Here is a 17442-nt window from a genome sequence, read left to right as displayed (position 1 = left end):
GAGAGTAAGAGCTGACAGCTGCCCCAGACCTCTCATGACTCACTGTGAATTCTGAACCCAAGTGCCATAAGCTCTAAGTCTCAATAATCCTATCTATAAAATGGGCAAAATAACTGCTATTCTTGCTCCTTAATGGGTTTCTGTGAACGTCAAATAAACATCTTCCTATGGGGAAAAAAAATAAACATCTTCCTATGAAAACATGTGACATTGCAAGTCCCTCCAGGTAGGAGACCTAAAATTTTGCTAATGATTTTTTTGGAAATCAAAAAAGTCTTGAAAAAATGACAGTGACGAGATCTTCATTTGTGCTGAGGGAGTCCCCTACTCTGAAATAACAATTTAGCAGACTCAAGGCTTCAATGCTAAAGTCATCTTACTCTTCCATACCTTACCTACCCTGCTACCCCAGAGTTGTCGTAGTAGCCATCCTCATCATCCTCACCATTCAAATAATGTACACTTCACATGGAATGTTCATGTCCCAGGCAATACACGAAGCATGTCCATTCTTTGAGGAGGAAACCAAGAACAGAGAGAGGCTCGGTGACCTGCCCACGGCCATGGCCTCATAGTTAGGCATTAACAAAGCATGGTGGGGGATATGCCCAGCAACAGTGGGTGGCAGTAGTAGGCATGTAGACCATCCTGCTGTGCATATTTCTGTGTCACCCACTCATAGCCTAGCAAGGTAGCATTGTCCCCTGTTTGAGAGGTCACTTGGCATTATCAGTGAAGATACTGGAATATATCAGAAGCCCTGGATTTTAGGCCAGCCTTTGACATTGAGAAGTCTTAAGTCTAGAGCAAATCAGTTTACCTGCCAGAGATTTGGTTTCTCCCACGTAAGGGAAGATCTTCTCTAAATGGCATACCTTAGGGGTTCCTGTATATGGAGATGAATATGCATGAGAGTGCTTTATAAACATGAAACACTTGGCAAATAGTGGTAGTTATTATCGACACTATTACTAACAATAAAAATAACAGCTGGCCTTTGTTGAATACTCACCATGAGGCCAGCATCGATCATAAAATATCTCATTTAATCCTTAAAACAACCTTAAGGCATAATTGACTCTTAACTGCTCCCATTAAACAAATGAGGAAACTGAGTCATAGAAGTATTACACAATTTATACTAAAATGCCATACTAATAATCGCTATGATATGTGAGACCAGGGCCAAAGGACAGATGCCTATTTGCATCATTTACGACACCCCTCCTTCTGTTTGGGAAAATCGGTCATCTGAACATGTGTCTCAGTCTGTATTCCCAGAGGAGTTAGATAAACCAGTACTTAGAACTCGAATCAATGGGAAAGCCAGAGATGGGCAAGAGACAATGAAGGTGAGAAGGTAAAGTTGTAAATGGATTAAAATGGCTCCCTTCCTCTTATTCTTCCTAGGAGGACATGCTTTGTTTTCTCTCTGAAAAGCAAAGCCAGCCTAGACTTTTCCAGAGTAAGGATTTTTCCATATTTCATCTGAGAGAGTGAAGAGCTTGTTGTATAATTTGTTCAGCGCTCTGGGCCTGTCATGACCTCCCCACTGAGACTTCACACCAGAAGGTGATGAGAGAGGGTCATCCTCAGAGCAGTCAGTCTCCCTCACTCCTTCTGTCCCTCCTTGTCTCTCTCTCTTTCACTCCTCCACTCCTTCTCTCAAATACACACACACCCCAACTATTCTTAAATCTTCTGAGGACACAGGAGCTGGTCACTGTCAGAAAGAGATAAAACCCTATAAGTCTTCCCTTTAAGCTATTTGAAGGGGGGAAATAAATGGTGTCGGGTTACGGAGCCGGGTTACTATTGAGTTACAGGTAGACACTCACCTGACTGGCCTTAAGCCAGACTGATCTGAGAACACATGGTGGGTCACCATTAGAGAATGTGCTTTCTTGTACCTGAGCACATGACATATAGCTAGACTCATCCTTAACTGGAGGGTGGACTTGGGTGAGATTTATTGGTCACCTCCAGAGTAGCAGATTTGACTAAAGCTCTTGAATCCCACATGTTGGCCACTTGATCTTTTATATGATATTGAAGATATGAGGCCATGAAAGTTTGATGTAACTCATTTGTGGGAAAGAAATCCCATACAGCATATTTGTGATTGAATAGAGAAATTTTGTTTAAACCAGATGAGACTTGTTTAAAGCCCTGCATGCTCTGGTCTTAACATGGAGGGTTCTCCTTGGGTATTTTAAAATTTTCACAGCACTTTCTCATTTGCTGTGTCATCTAGATAGGCCTGGAATTTTGGAAACCAGAGGTTTAGAGAGGTGAATCATCCAAGGTCACTGAGCTTCTTAGGGTCAAATTCAGATCTCCCAGTTCCAGGTCTTCAGATTCCCACAAATTTTATTCCCCAGCCTCACAAGGGAACTAAGAAACCATATTCAGGCATCCTGAGGCATTATAAGGCTGGCTTCTTCTCCTGACCCACCAGGGATGGCACACACTATTCTCTGTCCTTTATAGACCTCCTTCTCTTTCTCCACTAAAGGCATATGTCTGACGGCCTGTGCCACCTCATGATAAGGGGTGTTCTGAGAGTATGGTCATGATAAGGGGGTGTTTTGAGAGTATGGTCATGATAAGGGGTGTTCTTTTAGGGATGGTGCAGAGATTTCTTATCGGAATCTACATTGATCCATTGTTACTGTTTGCCTCAGGCAACAGATGAAAAAGGTTTTGTGGATGAATCCGTTTGGTAAGAAATAGAACTGTGCTCTGATGGCAATGTCTGCTATGGGCAAGGGAGTAGCGAGGTTTTTTAGTAGCTGTGTTGTTCCAAAACCTCATCCTATGTAAGCTTCTCAGGTTCTGGATTTTTGCTTCAGCAGCAAAAGTAAACAAAATGGAAGTGGGACTTCTGAGTTCATGGTTCACTACTTGGCTTTCCTTTCCAGGTGCGGTTTGAAGGCTTGACAGGAAACGTGCAGTTTAATGAGAAGGGACGCCGGACCAACTACACCCTTCATGTGATTGAAATGAAGCATGATGGCATCCGAAAGGTAAAGGCCACCTTTGCTTCCATTCCACAGGGAAGTTAGAGCTGAGCGGAGGAGAGGGCCAGAGTGCAGGGCTTTGTGAGCCCATCTTTCCTGGACTGAATCTCTTTGAAGAGACTCAGGCAACAAGGATTCTAGACTCAGTTCTGCCACTAACTAGCCGGGACTTTGGGCTAGTTCTCTGTGAATTAACTCACCCATCTGCAAAATAGAGATAAAAAAATATCTACCTTTATTGCAGGGTAATAGTGAAGATCCAAAGGATGGGAAAATACTTTGAAAATATAAAGTAATAGATGTGCATGAAATGCTACTGCTGTCCCTGAGGGATTCTGAAGAAATTGAGAATGATGATTATTGATGAAGTTAAGCCATTTTCTCCTGATCCACACTTGGTCACATCTACTCCATTTCTCCTATGGAAGGAGTGAAAAATATGTGTGTGCATTCCCCTCTTTTTCTTAGCCAATTCCTTCACCACCTTAACACTGAGAGTAAATGTCACTCTCTAGGGAAGCCTTCCATGGTCTCTGTTTTTAGGCCTCATGGCAGCCTCTATTTTTCTGTCCATGGCCTCCATTATACTCTTTATTCCTTATGGTGGCACGATGCAGTGGTGAGAGGCATGGCATAGTATGGTAGAAGGTTAGTAGAGTGCCATGGACCAGAGTGTTAGCTCTGGAATCCTGGAACTCAATCCTGGCATCACCACTTACCAGTCCATGATTCTGGACAAGTTATTCAGGTTCTTTGTGCTTCATTTTCTCTTCTGGTAAATGAGGATCACTTAAATAATGCCAACCCCAATGGGGCTCATTGAGAGGATTAAATGACCTCAAATAATGCCAACCCCATTGGAGCTGCCAACCTCAATGGGCTCATTGAGAGGATTGAATGACCTCATGTGTGCAGAAGTATTAAGTGCTGGGCCTGGCACGTTGAAAGTTGGGTCTAATCACTCAAACTTAATGCTGTCTATACCAGTGATGTCAAATACAGTTGCTACTAGCCATGCACAGCTATTTAAATTTAATTTTTAGTTAATCAAAATTGAAAAATCGGTCCCTCAGTTGGACTAGCCATGTGGTAAGTGCTCAAGAGCCCCATGTGGTTAGTAGCCAAGGAGACAGCACAGATGGAGAACATTTCCCTCATCACAGAAAGTTCTACCAGACAGCTCTGCTTATGCTCTCTGTCCCCACTTCCCATAAACCCAGATACTTTTCTCTCTTGTCTGGAACCCCACCCTCCATAGTCTTATCTTACCACATCCCATTCCCCCAAGGCTGTATTATTTTCCTATTTTCCTATGGCTGCTGTAACTAATTACCTCAAACAGTGGCTGAAACAACACAAATATATCATAGGTCACAAGTCTTACTTAGTTCTCACTGGGCTAAAATCAAGATATTAGCAGGCTGTGTACCTTGTGGGGAATCTACTGCAAGCAATGCTCATCCAGAAATAATCCAAGTCTGAGTTCATTTCTGTTTTCCCCTGTTCTTCTGACTACCACACCGGAAAAGACATCAACTAGGTTACATAGCTCTTATAAATCCTCAATTTCCACATCTATAAAATGGAGACATATCATGTATGTACTGGCACCTGATCGTGGCTCAGTGAATGTCACCTGTGTGAGTGGTTACTGACAGGTATGGTCAATGTCAAGGAGGTGGCATGTGACTAAAGTCTGAAAGCACTGGGATGACTTGTTTACCTTTTTCAAAGCATTTTGTCCTTTGGTGTGGTTGTAAAGAACACCAGCTTCATCATATAGTTCTCCTTTTCTAGATGGATTAACTGAGGCAGGCCAGCCCAAAAAGCTGCCTAAGGTCTTTGAGTGAGATATGAATAAATGAGGACCTTAATTTGGGCCCTATGACCCTCCAGGCCACATTCGTCTTGCTGCAGCCACTGCCACAGCTGAGTGGCTCAAGCGACATAATTGGAACATTTCCAATGACTGGTGGTGGGGAATGGAGAGCTCAGAGTATTTTGCTGCCCTTAGAAGGGACACCAGTTATGTGACCTCCTTCCCAGACCATCTTCCTTTCAGATGCAGAGAAGGGGTGGTGTCACCCCCTGCAGTATACATGAAAACATAAAAGTAGTTCTTTTGTGTAAGGCCTTGAGCAGGCAAGCTAGTTGCTCCTACATAGAAAATTGTTGACCATGAATAGACCTGGGCTTTCCCTCAGAATTCTCAGAATGGCCTATTGCCTTCAGGGGGGAAAAAAGTATTGCTATTTTCTGGTGGACAAAATTGGCACATGTATACAATATATGAGCAGTTGTGTGATTGTCAAAATTAAAACATGGATGTTTATCCAGTTCTTTTCCCTGCAGGGTAATGAAGTGGTTGAAAATAAAGCCAGATTCTTCTCTACATGTGACCAGTAGGCTAGATATAATGGTGATGAGATAAGGATGAGTAGAAGGCAGAGACTACTACCCTGGCTCTGTCATCACCCAAAAAGGTGGCCTTAACTTCTCTGGGTCTTTAAAATGAGTGAGAGGTGCTGGGCTGTGCAACCCCTAATTCCTCTCTGCACTGATGCCTTGAACACTAATGCATGTGACATCTTCGTCAGCCTCACCCCTCCAGTTATATCATCCCTCTCCTGGCTGGACTCCAGCTTCCTTGGTGCAAATGGGGTTAGGGACCTTCCTCAGCTGACCAACTGCCCATTGGTATGAACTCCCCCAATCACTCCTCCTGGGAACAGGAGTCTCAGCACTTTGTGCTGACCCTACAACTTACCAGAGACTGTGGGGAGGCCCCTCAGCTCCTCAAGACTTACACTTACTGTAGCAAGATTAGTGGTTCTCAAACTTCAGTGAATAGAAGAATTCTTCTAATAGAAAATAGAAAAAGAAATTTCTTCTAATAGAAAAATAGAATTTTTCTACTCACTAGAGGTCATTAAAAGCATAGATTCCTGGGTCCCAACTGCTGGACGCTCTGCTTTTAGAGAACAGAGATGAGGCTCAGGAGTGTGCACATTTTAAAAAACCTGCTCCCCCAGCAAGGAGGCTCATGGTGGTCTAGGTAGTTTGATGAGAAACACAGGCAAAAGGGTTATGAGCTTAGGTTTGGAGGCAGAGAGGCCAGGATTTAAGTCTCTGCTTTGCTCTTTACTAGGCACATGACCTGGAACAGGTTATTTAGCCTCCCTGGAACTCAGTTATATCATCTCCTCCAAAAGAGGAATAATATCCTCACCTTCACAGTGTTGCTATCAGAATTAAAGGAAACTGCCTCTTGCCCCCTCTACTTACAGTGAGGGATTCAGGAAAATAGCACCTGACATGTAGGGGACATCATTCAGCGCATGTTTGCTTTGTTTGTTTAAACTTCCTTCTTTGGGCCACAGGGATTTTTGGCTTGTTTGTTTGTTTGTTTTGGTCAGCCTTGAGTTTGAGTGAATCAGGCTATACAAGACCATGGAATGGATAAACCACCAAACAGAAATAACAGAATAACCTTAAAATCCATGAGCAAATGGCTGTGCTTTATTTTTCAGATCCTGAGGCTGTTTTTCAACTTACTTTCCAATGACTAAATTCTTGCTTAGGCTGTGGGCTCAAGCATCCTTTGTTTACAGGGAATCTGACTTTGAGAAAATCAATTCCTCCACATCTGTGGCTTCAGGCCTTTTACTCAATCAGCCTCCTAGCAAAGTAATTTCTTAGATTCAAGAGTGACCTATTTGTGTTCGTATCAATGAACATTACGTGGCCTTACCTGATATATGTAATAAAGAGGAGCTGCTGCTTCTTGATTTGGGACCTTGGGGACACTCTCCTGATCTTCTGGCCTATATCCTTGGCACTGATGTGCCAACATGCCCTACAGGTATCTGGGGCCAATCTGACATGCCACTGAAATGTGCACACTTCCAAGCATCCATCCATCATACATTTCACAGCTTCAGATCCCAGAATTGTCATTGGCTTTGTTAAAGCCAAATCCTCAGGAAATCTTGTTCACCAGGGGTGCTGATTTAGAGATCTCTATCTGAGATCTAAAATACCTCGTCAAATTCAGGTAAGATCACAAATTCTGATAAATGGCTGCCAAGGGAGAAATGTAGGGGAAATTCTCCTTTCATCAAAGGACCAGCACTGTGAATTTAACCATCTTTACCATCGTCATTGGTCCTATGGATATCTTCTAATCTGACTGCAAGCAACTACTTCTCATTGCAACCTAACTTGAGTCCCCCTGCCCTGCCACAAGTTTCTTATCCCTGGTTCTAACCCTCTGTGTAACTGCAGAGGAAAGTCTGGGCAGGAAAGCAAACTAAAGTGACACAAAGTCCTGTTGATGTCAAAAGTAACCTACAGTCCCAAAGAATTCACAGCCTTTCCATTCCATAGGATCTTTCGAAGTTTTTCTGTAAATCCTTGCTACCCAACTTTGGACATGCCAAATCCTCTACGACATCACTCCAACCCATCCACCTCTCTCTATTTCAACTGCTGGCCCTGGATCCCAGGCCACCTCCACACCTGCCTGGACACATTCAGGAGCCTCCTGACCTGTCACTAGTCCTGCTGTCTACGTCCTTACTCTTCTACAAAGCCATTTCCCACCACAAGAACTGGCAAAAATGTTCAAATTTGCATCAGATTCTATTTCTCCTCTGCTTAAAACTTTCCACTGGCTTCCTGTTGTGAGTAAATATAACCCCTCACCTTGACCTTCAGAACCCTAGATGCCGCTTCCCTCTGGCACGGGCTCTTACTCCTTTTTCTCTAGCTCATCACTTCGCAGCTACCCTGACATCTTTCTATCCCTTTGCCTGGTGTTCTCTATCACTGCAGTTTCCTGCACTGTCTCTCCCTGTGGTTCAGGTCTTGGCTCAAATGAAGTCACTTTGGAGAGACTGCCCCTGACCCAGCTATCTAAAGTGGCCCTCGCCCATCTGGCACAATCCCATTATCCCATTCTATTTCTTTCTTAATGCTTAGCCCTTCTGATATATTCTTGTTGGTTTATTGATCTAGATCAGGGTTGGCAAACTTCAGCCTATACACCAAATGCAGCCTGCTGCCTTCTTTTTTATAACCCATGAGGTAATAGTTTTTACATTTTTAAATGGTTGAAACAAATCAAAAGAGGACTATTTTATGATATGTGAAATTTTACAAAATAAAATTTCAGTATCCATAAATAAAATTTCCTTGGAACACAGCCACACCCATTTGTTTAGATAATGTCTGTGACTGCTTCTGCACAACAGCAGCAGAGATGAGGAGTTACAACAAAGACTCTATGACCCACAGAGCCTAAAACATTCACTGTCCGCTTCTTTACAGGTAGTTTGCTGACTACTGGTGTGGATAGATATTGTCTTTCTTCCCCTCTTCTCCAACTCCCTGCCACTAAAATGTCAGCTCTCTAGAAGCAGGGACCATTGTTGTGTTATTTATTATGTCCTCAGTGCCTACAATATATTGACGCATAGTAAGCACATGCAAATAAGTGGTTATTTATTAAATGAGTGGACAGTTTATTGGATGTTGCTAAGCAACCAGAGTGCATACTCTTCTGGCCTATATTTCCATAGATCTGCTAGCCAGTATTAAACAAAAATGCTGCCAAATTTGAAATAACACAGAACTCAAAGCAGAATTCAAAGTCATGCATAAACTAATTCTTTAAGTGTGTTAGTTAAGATAACCCTAACTGCTGTGACAGATCAACTCTGAATTCTTAGCTCTTAATGCAATAGATGTTTAATTCTTATACATCTGATGATTAGTTTTTGGGCTGAGGGCTCTGGTTAAGATTCAGGATTTCAGAGGTTCCACTGTCTGCTTGCATCTTTCTGGCTCTCAATATCTTGCTAACAAATGAGGAAGAAACTGCCTCAGAGATTTGGGGGAGTCAGGCTAGGAGAGATATACATCACTTCTGCAGCAGTCCACTGGCCAGAACCCAGTCTTACCGGCCCACCTAGATGCCAGGTAGACTGGGAATTGTAATTGCTGGCTAGGGAGCCACTTCCCATCAACACCTGTACGCTAGGGAAACAGAACAAGAATCCTTGCTGGTCATTTAGTTGTCTTGGCCATAATAGGCAGCTTACTTTTTAAGAATGTATTATAACAGGTCTCATTTTTGGAGGTCCCAGGCTGTGGCTGTAGGGGCAGCTGGGAGATACAGTTGTGTAAAAATGACTTGCTAACTGTGCAAAGTAGATCAGTTGAATTTACTGTTCTATAATCATCTCATTCTTAGACTTCATTCACTTTAAAAATATCTGATCTGACATCTAGACTCATTTCCTACATTCAAAGAATCTTTAGAGGTACATGGAAACAGAAGATCAAAAATTATAACTGGCCCCAGGAGAAGACCTCTCACTGATAGAATTGTTTAAATCCTCTCCTGAATAGTGGGCTCCATTCTTTACCCAACCACTAGCTCTGATTTACTTTCAGATAGAATCAAAGGTCCTACATATCCTCAGTAGAAAATCAAAGTGCTGTATAATAATTCAACCCATTTCTCTAAGAAAGGGAAATTTGCTCTCATCTCTGAAGTGCAGTGTCTCTTCAAAAATCTTTGCCAACTTTCTTTTCATTGAACTGTGGAACCAGATTTCTCAGCCTGCTAGCTTACATGAGGTGAAAGCTGGGTTTTGGTGTCACCCTGCTCTTCTGACTGGTGATATTGTTTTATTTCCCTACAAAAGGGTTAGGCATAAAATAAACTTGTTTGCAACATTTAACTATTCCTCTAGCTTTTGATATCAAGGAATCTATATATAAGCTAAGCTATATAATCATTTTTATAGATCCCAATTTAACACTAGTGCCATGATACTAGCTTTGAAGGACCACTATCTTTGAAATTAAAGTCTCTAAGCCATATAAATTGGGTTTACACAGATTTATCTTGCTTTTTCCCCTTCTTTTATCATAATAACCTGGGATTTTAGAACAATATTTTGTGGTTTGTGGAGCGCTTCCCCTAGGGCATTCTGTATGTAAAGAGGGTTACTTTGCCAAATGAATTTGAGAAATGCTGTATACTTCTTTTGGAAACTGACAATTTTAATAGTTAATTGATCCTGAAATGTCTTATACCACAGAAATCTGTTAGTCTTCAACTAAGACATACCCTCCTGAAATCATTTTTTAGTTTACTGACAACTTGAGCCACACACTATACTCATTGTTGTACATGCATTAGTTCATTTAATCCTCAGCAGCCCCAAGAGACAGACATACTGTATCAGATACTCAGGTACTTTTGATGTATCCATTCTATAGAGCAAGAACTAAGGCCCACTAAGGTCAGGTAACTGGGGATCCCTGGGTGGCTCAACGATTAACTGCCTGCCTTTGGCCCAGGGTGTGATCCTGGAGTCCTGGGATCGAGTCCCACATCAGGCTCCCTGCATGGAGCCTGCTTCTCCCTCTGCCTATGTCTCTGCCTTTCTGTGTGTGTGTGTGTGTGTGTGTGTGTGTGTGTGTGTGTGTGTCATGAATAAATAAATAAAATCTTAAAAAAAGAAAGGTAAAAATAGTAATTAAGAAACTCTACCTTTTAAACCAGGTCTGTCTAGGCTGGAGATCAACCTCTTGACTATCAAGACCCACTTTAAAAAATCATACCTAATAATATACTGTAGGTTTTAGAGAAATTAGTTGCCTATCAAAGGAGGCAACCTGCTCTATATTGGTGGTTTGAGTAGGAGCAACTAAACCTGGGGCTAATTGTGAAGAAAAGGAAGGCAGGGAGGGAGGAAAGAAGGGGAGGATGGAAAAGAAGGAAAAAGGGAAAGGGAATGAAAACCCCTTATCATCACCATCTTTGAGGGGGGACATGACATTTACCAGACCTCCTTCCAAGTTTGTATTGATTATATTAAATAATCTAACCTGGCTTTTATGCCCTGCCACTAATCTGCTATATAATCTGTATAAATTAGATCATTTGACTTCCCCAAGCCTCAGTTATCCCATCTATAGAGGAGAGAAAATAATTCCAAGCCTGTCTGCTATCTGAATGGCCTAAAGAGCAAAAGAGTTAAATGTTGTGAAAGTGCTTTGGAAATTCTTTTGAAACTTGCATCATGATATACTACTATAGTGGTTTTAAAATTTTTCAGCCTGAGAGCTCCTTGTAAAAGGGAATCCCAATATGCGAAAAAGCAGAGCTGACTGTTTTGAAAGAGGAATGAGGAACCTAGAGCTTCCCCCCAACTTCCAGACCCCTCACCCACCTCCCATGAAAGTGGGGAAAGATTCCCACAGATGCCCCCAGGGTTCCAAGGAGCCCTGGCCTAGCAAAGTGAGGGAGGCTAGACTGCATCCTGGCTTTGCACAAGTGCCCTGGTCCCTCTCTATAAATGGAAAGGGTTCGAAGAAATGATTCTTCATGCCTCTTCCTTCCAGCTCTGACATTCTGGAAATCTAAGTTTCTGGTTCTTGTGTCATTAGAAAGATCTCCTTCCATAGTGACTAGAAGACAACATTGTGCATGTGCACTGATGGTAGATCTTGACCCAGTGTCCTGAGAGGCCTCTGAGCTGTCTCACCATTGACACAGTCTACTGTCTCCATGTCGGAGGCACACATTGTCTTAACAAACATTTCTTGAACTGCTTCTCTGTGAAAGACTATGCTGAGCAAAGAAAGGTATCCTAGAAGGAATAGACCTCTGGCTTTTTCCACCAGGAGCCTGCAGCATGGTGGAGAGATCGAGATGGTCCCCACTGGAGACCTACTTAAGGCCTTCAGTGGTGGGCAGGCAGCTTAGCAGAGCACGTAGGGCATGGCCCTGCAGGCAACCTTCCTGATTAATATTCTGGCTCCATGTACCCACTTCATAGGTTTTTTGTGAGGATGGAAGAAGTTAAAACATAAAAAACACTTAGGAGAATGCCTGAAACCCAGTAAGCACTCACTAAATGTTAACTAAGATGATTCTCAGCCCCGACCTGAGTCCCCTCATACCAAGAATAGCATAGCCACCTTCCAGGTACATCACTTTGAGTAAGTTACAAACCCCCCTAAGCCAAATGAAATGGTACAAAAACTTCAAAACACTCAGTATCTGATATAGCAAGAACATAATCAGTGTTGGCAATTATCATCATTGCTGTTAATGGCAGTAAGATCACAGAGAGAATTGCTTCTTTCCAACTGAGGGAACAGGGAAACACATCAAGGTGACAGTGCTAGTTTTGTTGACCACTGGCATGTGCCTCAGCTTTGGAAGCCTGAGCTAAGTTCTGGCTGGTGGAAGGCCTGCTCCTCCCTCTGCATATGAGCTTCCAGTTCTCTTTCCCTTTTGACCCTATGTCTACAACCGGCAGAATAACAAAACACAACAATAAATAGAGACAGAGACAGAACTGTGTGTTTGTGAATATGTGTGTATTAGCCATGCCATTCTGCTCTTTCTAAACCTTCCATGACTCCCTGTTGCCTTCAGGATAAAGTGTATAGCGTTTAGCCTGGCATTTGAATCCATCTCCTACTCAGACCCATGTGCCCACTGCCCTGTTGAGCTAACTCTATCTTCTACCCAGGAGCCATTGAACTTACGTATCTGGGCAGATTCCTGCCTTTATATCTTGGCATATGTTCAAGTTTCTCCAGCCTAAAAGGCTTGGGCCCAACCTGTGCATCCTTCATGATCTCATGTGTTGCATGTGTCATCTCTTTCCAAGTAGGCTGGGGGACTTCTAAGAGCAAGGACTACCTCTTAGACTTTTGTATCTCTCTCAACCCACCATACAATATTACCAGAGCTTTAGCTCAGAGCTTTGCACACAATAGGGATCCAATAAATATTTGCTGAAAGACCTTGGAAAATAAGCCAGTATAAATAAGCTACTGATGTAAAAAAAAAAAAATAATGTTTTCAGCCAGTATTTTAGGCACTAATATATCCTCAGTATTATAATAGTTTATAATTGAAAATAGGGGAAATAAATGATAAAAGATAAAATAACCATCACTGAGGAAGTTAAATCTAGATGGAAAAATACAGTTAGTCTAAAAAGAAAGCAAAAGGAATGTAATTTTTAAATCATATGATTCCAACTACCATTCAGAATAACCTCAAGAAGAGAAGGGTAAATACGCATGGAGGAAAAAGGGGTTTGTGAACAACTGTAGGGAATTTGATTTCCACATCCCTGGCTTGCATAGTACAAAATGGTTTAGCTGCTTTAACAGTTACGCCCACCCCCCTTAAAGGGGGCAATTTCCAGACTCAGCCCATCATGGTGAGGATATTCATAGGGGAGGGGTTGGGAGGACTTGGAGAGCATTTTACCTCTCGTTGTTTTTAAATACCAGTATTTTAGAGCCTGGTATGTGTGGTATTGTATGGTGTGATGATGAGGCCCTTGTTTTTTTGTCTGATGTTGGCTGGATGGTCCACAGTAGGCCAGTCCTGGGGAGCCTGGCTTATCTTATGTCATCACCTTCCTCTCCTTAACAGATCGGTTACTGGAATGAAGATGATAAGTTTGTCCCTGCAGCCACTGATGCTCAAGCCGGGGGGGACAATTCAAGTGTCCAGAATAGGACATATATCGTCACTACAATCCTAGTGAGTACTCAGTCCTTCATTGAGGTTACCTGGGATACAAGCTAGACCAACACAAAGGTTTTCCCAGGAGCAAAAGCTAGTCACTCTTCTCGCCAAAACTGTGCCATAGTTAGAAAGAGGGAGTAGAAAAAACAAGCCAGAGATGCTGTTTTCACTCTGGTTCTGCAATTATTTCACTTTGTATCCTTGAGTAAATCACGTACTTTCCTTTGAGCCATAGTTTTCCCAAATATAAAATATAATACTGAACTAAATTATGGTGGTTCTCAGACTTTGTAAAGACTTTCAGTAGAAGCCATTTGCTTCAACGTGGTTGGAACTGGAGGGTATTATGCTGAGTAAAGTAAGTCAATTGGAAAAGGACAAACATTATATGGTTTCACTCATATGGGGAATAGAAAAAATAGTGAAAGGTAGGTATCACAGGGGAAAGAAGAGAAAATGAGTGGGAAAAATCAGAGACTGTGACAGAACATGAGAGACTCCTAACTCTGGGAAACGAACAAGGAGTAGTGGAAGGGGAGATGGGCAGGGGGATGGGGTGACTGGGTGATGGGCACTGAGGGGGGCACTTGACGGGATGAGCACCGGGTGATACGCTGTATATTGGCAAATCGAACTCCAATAAAAAAAAATATACCAAAAAAAAAAGCCATTTTCAAAGAAAGTCTTCTAAAACCCAGCACTTTAGCTGCTTTATATCCACTTTATAAAGTAGATATAAGTGGAGCTGCTGTGATTTTCAATGATTGACCATGAGAAAGCTGGAGACTATTTAGAGTCAAATTTCCCAACATAGTGCCTCTAGAGGTACCTCCAAAAAATACAAGAGCTCCTGGAACATAATTTAAAAAGCTGAGCCCGATAGCTACCTCAATGATGAAATATTCATATTTTAAGAGTTTGCTTCCTTAAGCCAAGACATTTTGTGATGGACCAGAAATGCAGGAAGTAGATTTAGGGACTTGTAGAGACTTCTCTGAAGTTAACCAATATTGGTGAAATCCTCCTCTGCCATGCCAAAGTCCTCCTTACCTATGAGTAGACCCACAACCCACATTCTCTCTCTCCCCCACCCCATTTCTCCACCAGGAAGATCCTTATGTGATGCTCAAGAAGAATGCCAACCAGTTTGAGGGCAATGACCGCTACGAGGGCTACTGTGTAGAGCTGGCGGCAGAGATTGCCAAGCATGTGGGCTACTCCTACCGTCTTGAGATTGTCAGTGATGGAAAATATGGAGCCCGTGACCCTGACACCAAGGCTTGGAATGGCATGGTGGGAGAACTGGTCTATGGAGTAAGTTCTCCCCAGGATGGGGAATTGGAGGGCAGAGAGAGGGTTTGACAAAAAATCATTTGGTGGTTGGCTGGCCCTGCCCACAGATACCTATGGGACACCTTAACTTAGTATTGTTGCTGCCAAAAAGATGAGGGTTCAAAATCCATTATCTTAAGACATTCTTTGTTCAAGGCTTCTTGTCCCAACTTCCTCTGCCAAACTTAGCTCACACTTGTGCCATCAGTTGATCATCATCTAACACAGGTGATAGCTGAACTTCAGAAGCAGTCTTCCTAAGGCATACTGCTGAGTTGCCACTTCCCTGCTCAAAGTCATTTATGGCCCCTCCACGTAAATCTCTTCCCTGGTGTTAGATGTATCATAGATCCAACCCAACTCTTTAGTCACTCACCCCAATATTCCCTCTCTTGTACCTTCTACTTTTGCCAAACTACGCCAAGTCACTCTGTTCTATAGAATGTTTCCTTACATTTAACACCCCCAAAGTCTTGTCCCTCCCCCAAAATCTGTATCAAATATTGCTTTTACCAAGGTGTCACTTCTTTCTCCCCATAATAGGTGTGAACTCTCCTTTATAAGTGCTCTTGCCTTCCCTTGTAGGATTTAGTTTCTTCTCCTGTTATGGCTTACCCCACCTTGTATAATAGTTATCTGTGTAATAGGAGATCTCTCTATCCCTATATCACTCACTACACTCGAAATAACACCATGCACAATTGCTATAAAATCTTCAATAAGTTGAAGCAGTTTTGAAAAGCCACTGAATGCCTGAATTGCTTTAAGTATTTAAGGAATCACTGAGAAGGAAAAGATCTGATCCTGTCCCAAAAGATCTTAACATTTTATGGGGTAGAAAATACAATAAGAGAGAATAGTAAAAGATAGCATAGTTCAAGATTCAGGCAAGAGGATAACATGAGTTTGTCTAGCCCTCAAGAGGGATATGGAACCTGAAAGTGGCCATGTTCAAATAGAGAGAAAGGCAGCCCAGGAATTTCTAGTGATAGAAATAAGAAAGAGTGAGAAAATACTGGTCGTTTGTACAGAGGGCTCAAATCGAGTAGTCAGGGCTACATTTGAGTAAGAAATGACATGGGGAAGAGTGGATTGATTCAGTGGATGCTGGGAAATGATGAAGATACTTGAGTAGAAAAACAACAAAAGGCAACATAAGAAGTCAGCCACCACTTGCAGCAAAGGAACCGCTAGAGCTTCACTTGCAGAAATTGAAGACTCCAGGCTGGTCTCTGAGCAGAAGCATATACTGAGTCCCAGGTTGATGTTGAGTTCCAGTCAGGATGAAGCAACCATTTAGGTTAAATCTCATTGTCCTATATCTGGACAACAGGAGTCATGATGGCCTTGAGGGCCACACAAAGGGAATTCAAAGAGAGGTGATAAGGAAAATCTTCCACAGGAGAGTGGCTTTTGAGATGACCTGGAAAAATAGCTAATGAATTGAGGAGGGGGGTGTGTTTCTACCCTTTCTCCTCCTTCTACTTTCTCTCACTTTGGGAAGCTCCACTGATGTCAGAGACCTGGATGGTTAATGCTGCATCTGGAGGCTGGTTTCCATGGGAACCTCCACTAGCATTCATCTTCTCCCTCACCCCATGGAATGCATTTCTCTTAGCAAAAGGCCTGTGATGCAGGCAGAACAATGGTACAATCATCCTGTGTCAAGCTCCCCAGTAGCCAACAGTCCGTGATGGGTCACTGTGAGAAACAGGACTTACCCCTGGTGCCCCAGGACCAGTCCTTCCCCATCCATCCCCTCCTCTCCTTCGGGGCCTGTCCTTCTTCGCAGTACAAACTATATTCGGAAGACTCCACGATGGGCCCAATTCAGTACTCTCCCTTGATTTTTGGTCTGGCTTTCTTTTTCTGTTCCCTGAGGAAGAAGAGAGAAGTTTAAGGAAATATCTGTCAGCCACAAACAACTAAAAAGTTAGACAAAACTCATTAGGAGGAGGCCTCCACATTTATTCTTTCTGTGTCTTTTAAATCGCTAAGCCAATCAAAATCTCTCATCATCTTTCTGTTCCCTCTTGTTCTTATCAAAAATTATAGTAGTGGCATTTTCACAGGTAGTATGTGCCAGGTGACATGCTAAATACCCACATCATTTCATTTATGCCTCCTCCAACCCCATAAGATATAAATACATAATTTATTTTCCACATTTTATAGATAAGGACACTGAGGCTCAGTGCGGGGTAGGTCATTTGGCAAAGGACAGCTAGTAAAAGCAGAGCTATGACATGCAGCCTGGCTTTCGGACTACACGCTGGGTCCTACTGCCTCTATAGTAATCACATCATCCCGAGCACTGGACTGTAAGGCCACTGTTAAATGGGAATGAGAATAGCAATAGTGTCTGCATTCTCGGATGCCACACACTGCAAATGGAGTTTCTGCTTCTTGCATGGATATGGCTTTGTGCCTGATTCACAGGTGGTTTCCCTGCTTGTCTTCTGTCTTGGTGAAGCAGAAAGAGTGTGAGTTTTGCAGACAGACACCTGGACTTGAGTT

General features: G+C 42.6%; 1 protein-coding gene across 4 annotated transcripts in view; it reads left to right on the top strand.

Moving 5' to 3' along the window:
* The window catches only part of GRIA1 (glutamate ionotropic receptor AMPA type subunit 1), a 307919-nt gene that overhangs the window by 197743 nt on the left and 92734 nt on the right, over window positions 1–17442 (top strand). For all 4 annotated transcript variants that reach the window (XM_035715647.2, XM_025434094.3, XM_025434095.3 and 1 more), the window contains 3 exons: window positions 2922–3026; window positions 13498–13608; window positions 14701–14907. In XM_035715647.2, the coding sequence (XP_035571540.1) occupies window positions 2922–3026; window positions 13498–13608; window positions 14701–14907 (423 nt within the window). The remainder of the gene's footprint in view (window positions 1–2921; window positions 3027–13497; window positions 13609–14700; window positions 14908–17442) is intronic.

This window comes from Canis lupus, chromosome 4 (genome assembly GCF_003254725.2).
Source record: "Canis lupus dingo isolate Sandy chromosome 4, ASM325472v2, whole genome shotgun sequence".
NCBI lineage: Eukaryota > Metazoa > Chordata > Mammalia > Carnivora > Canidae > Canis > Canis lupus.
This window is presented reverse-complemented; position numbering and strand designations above follow the sequence as displayed.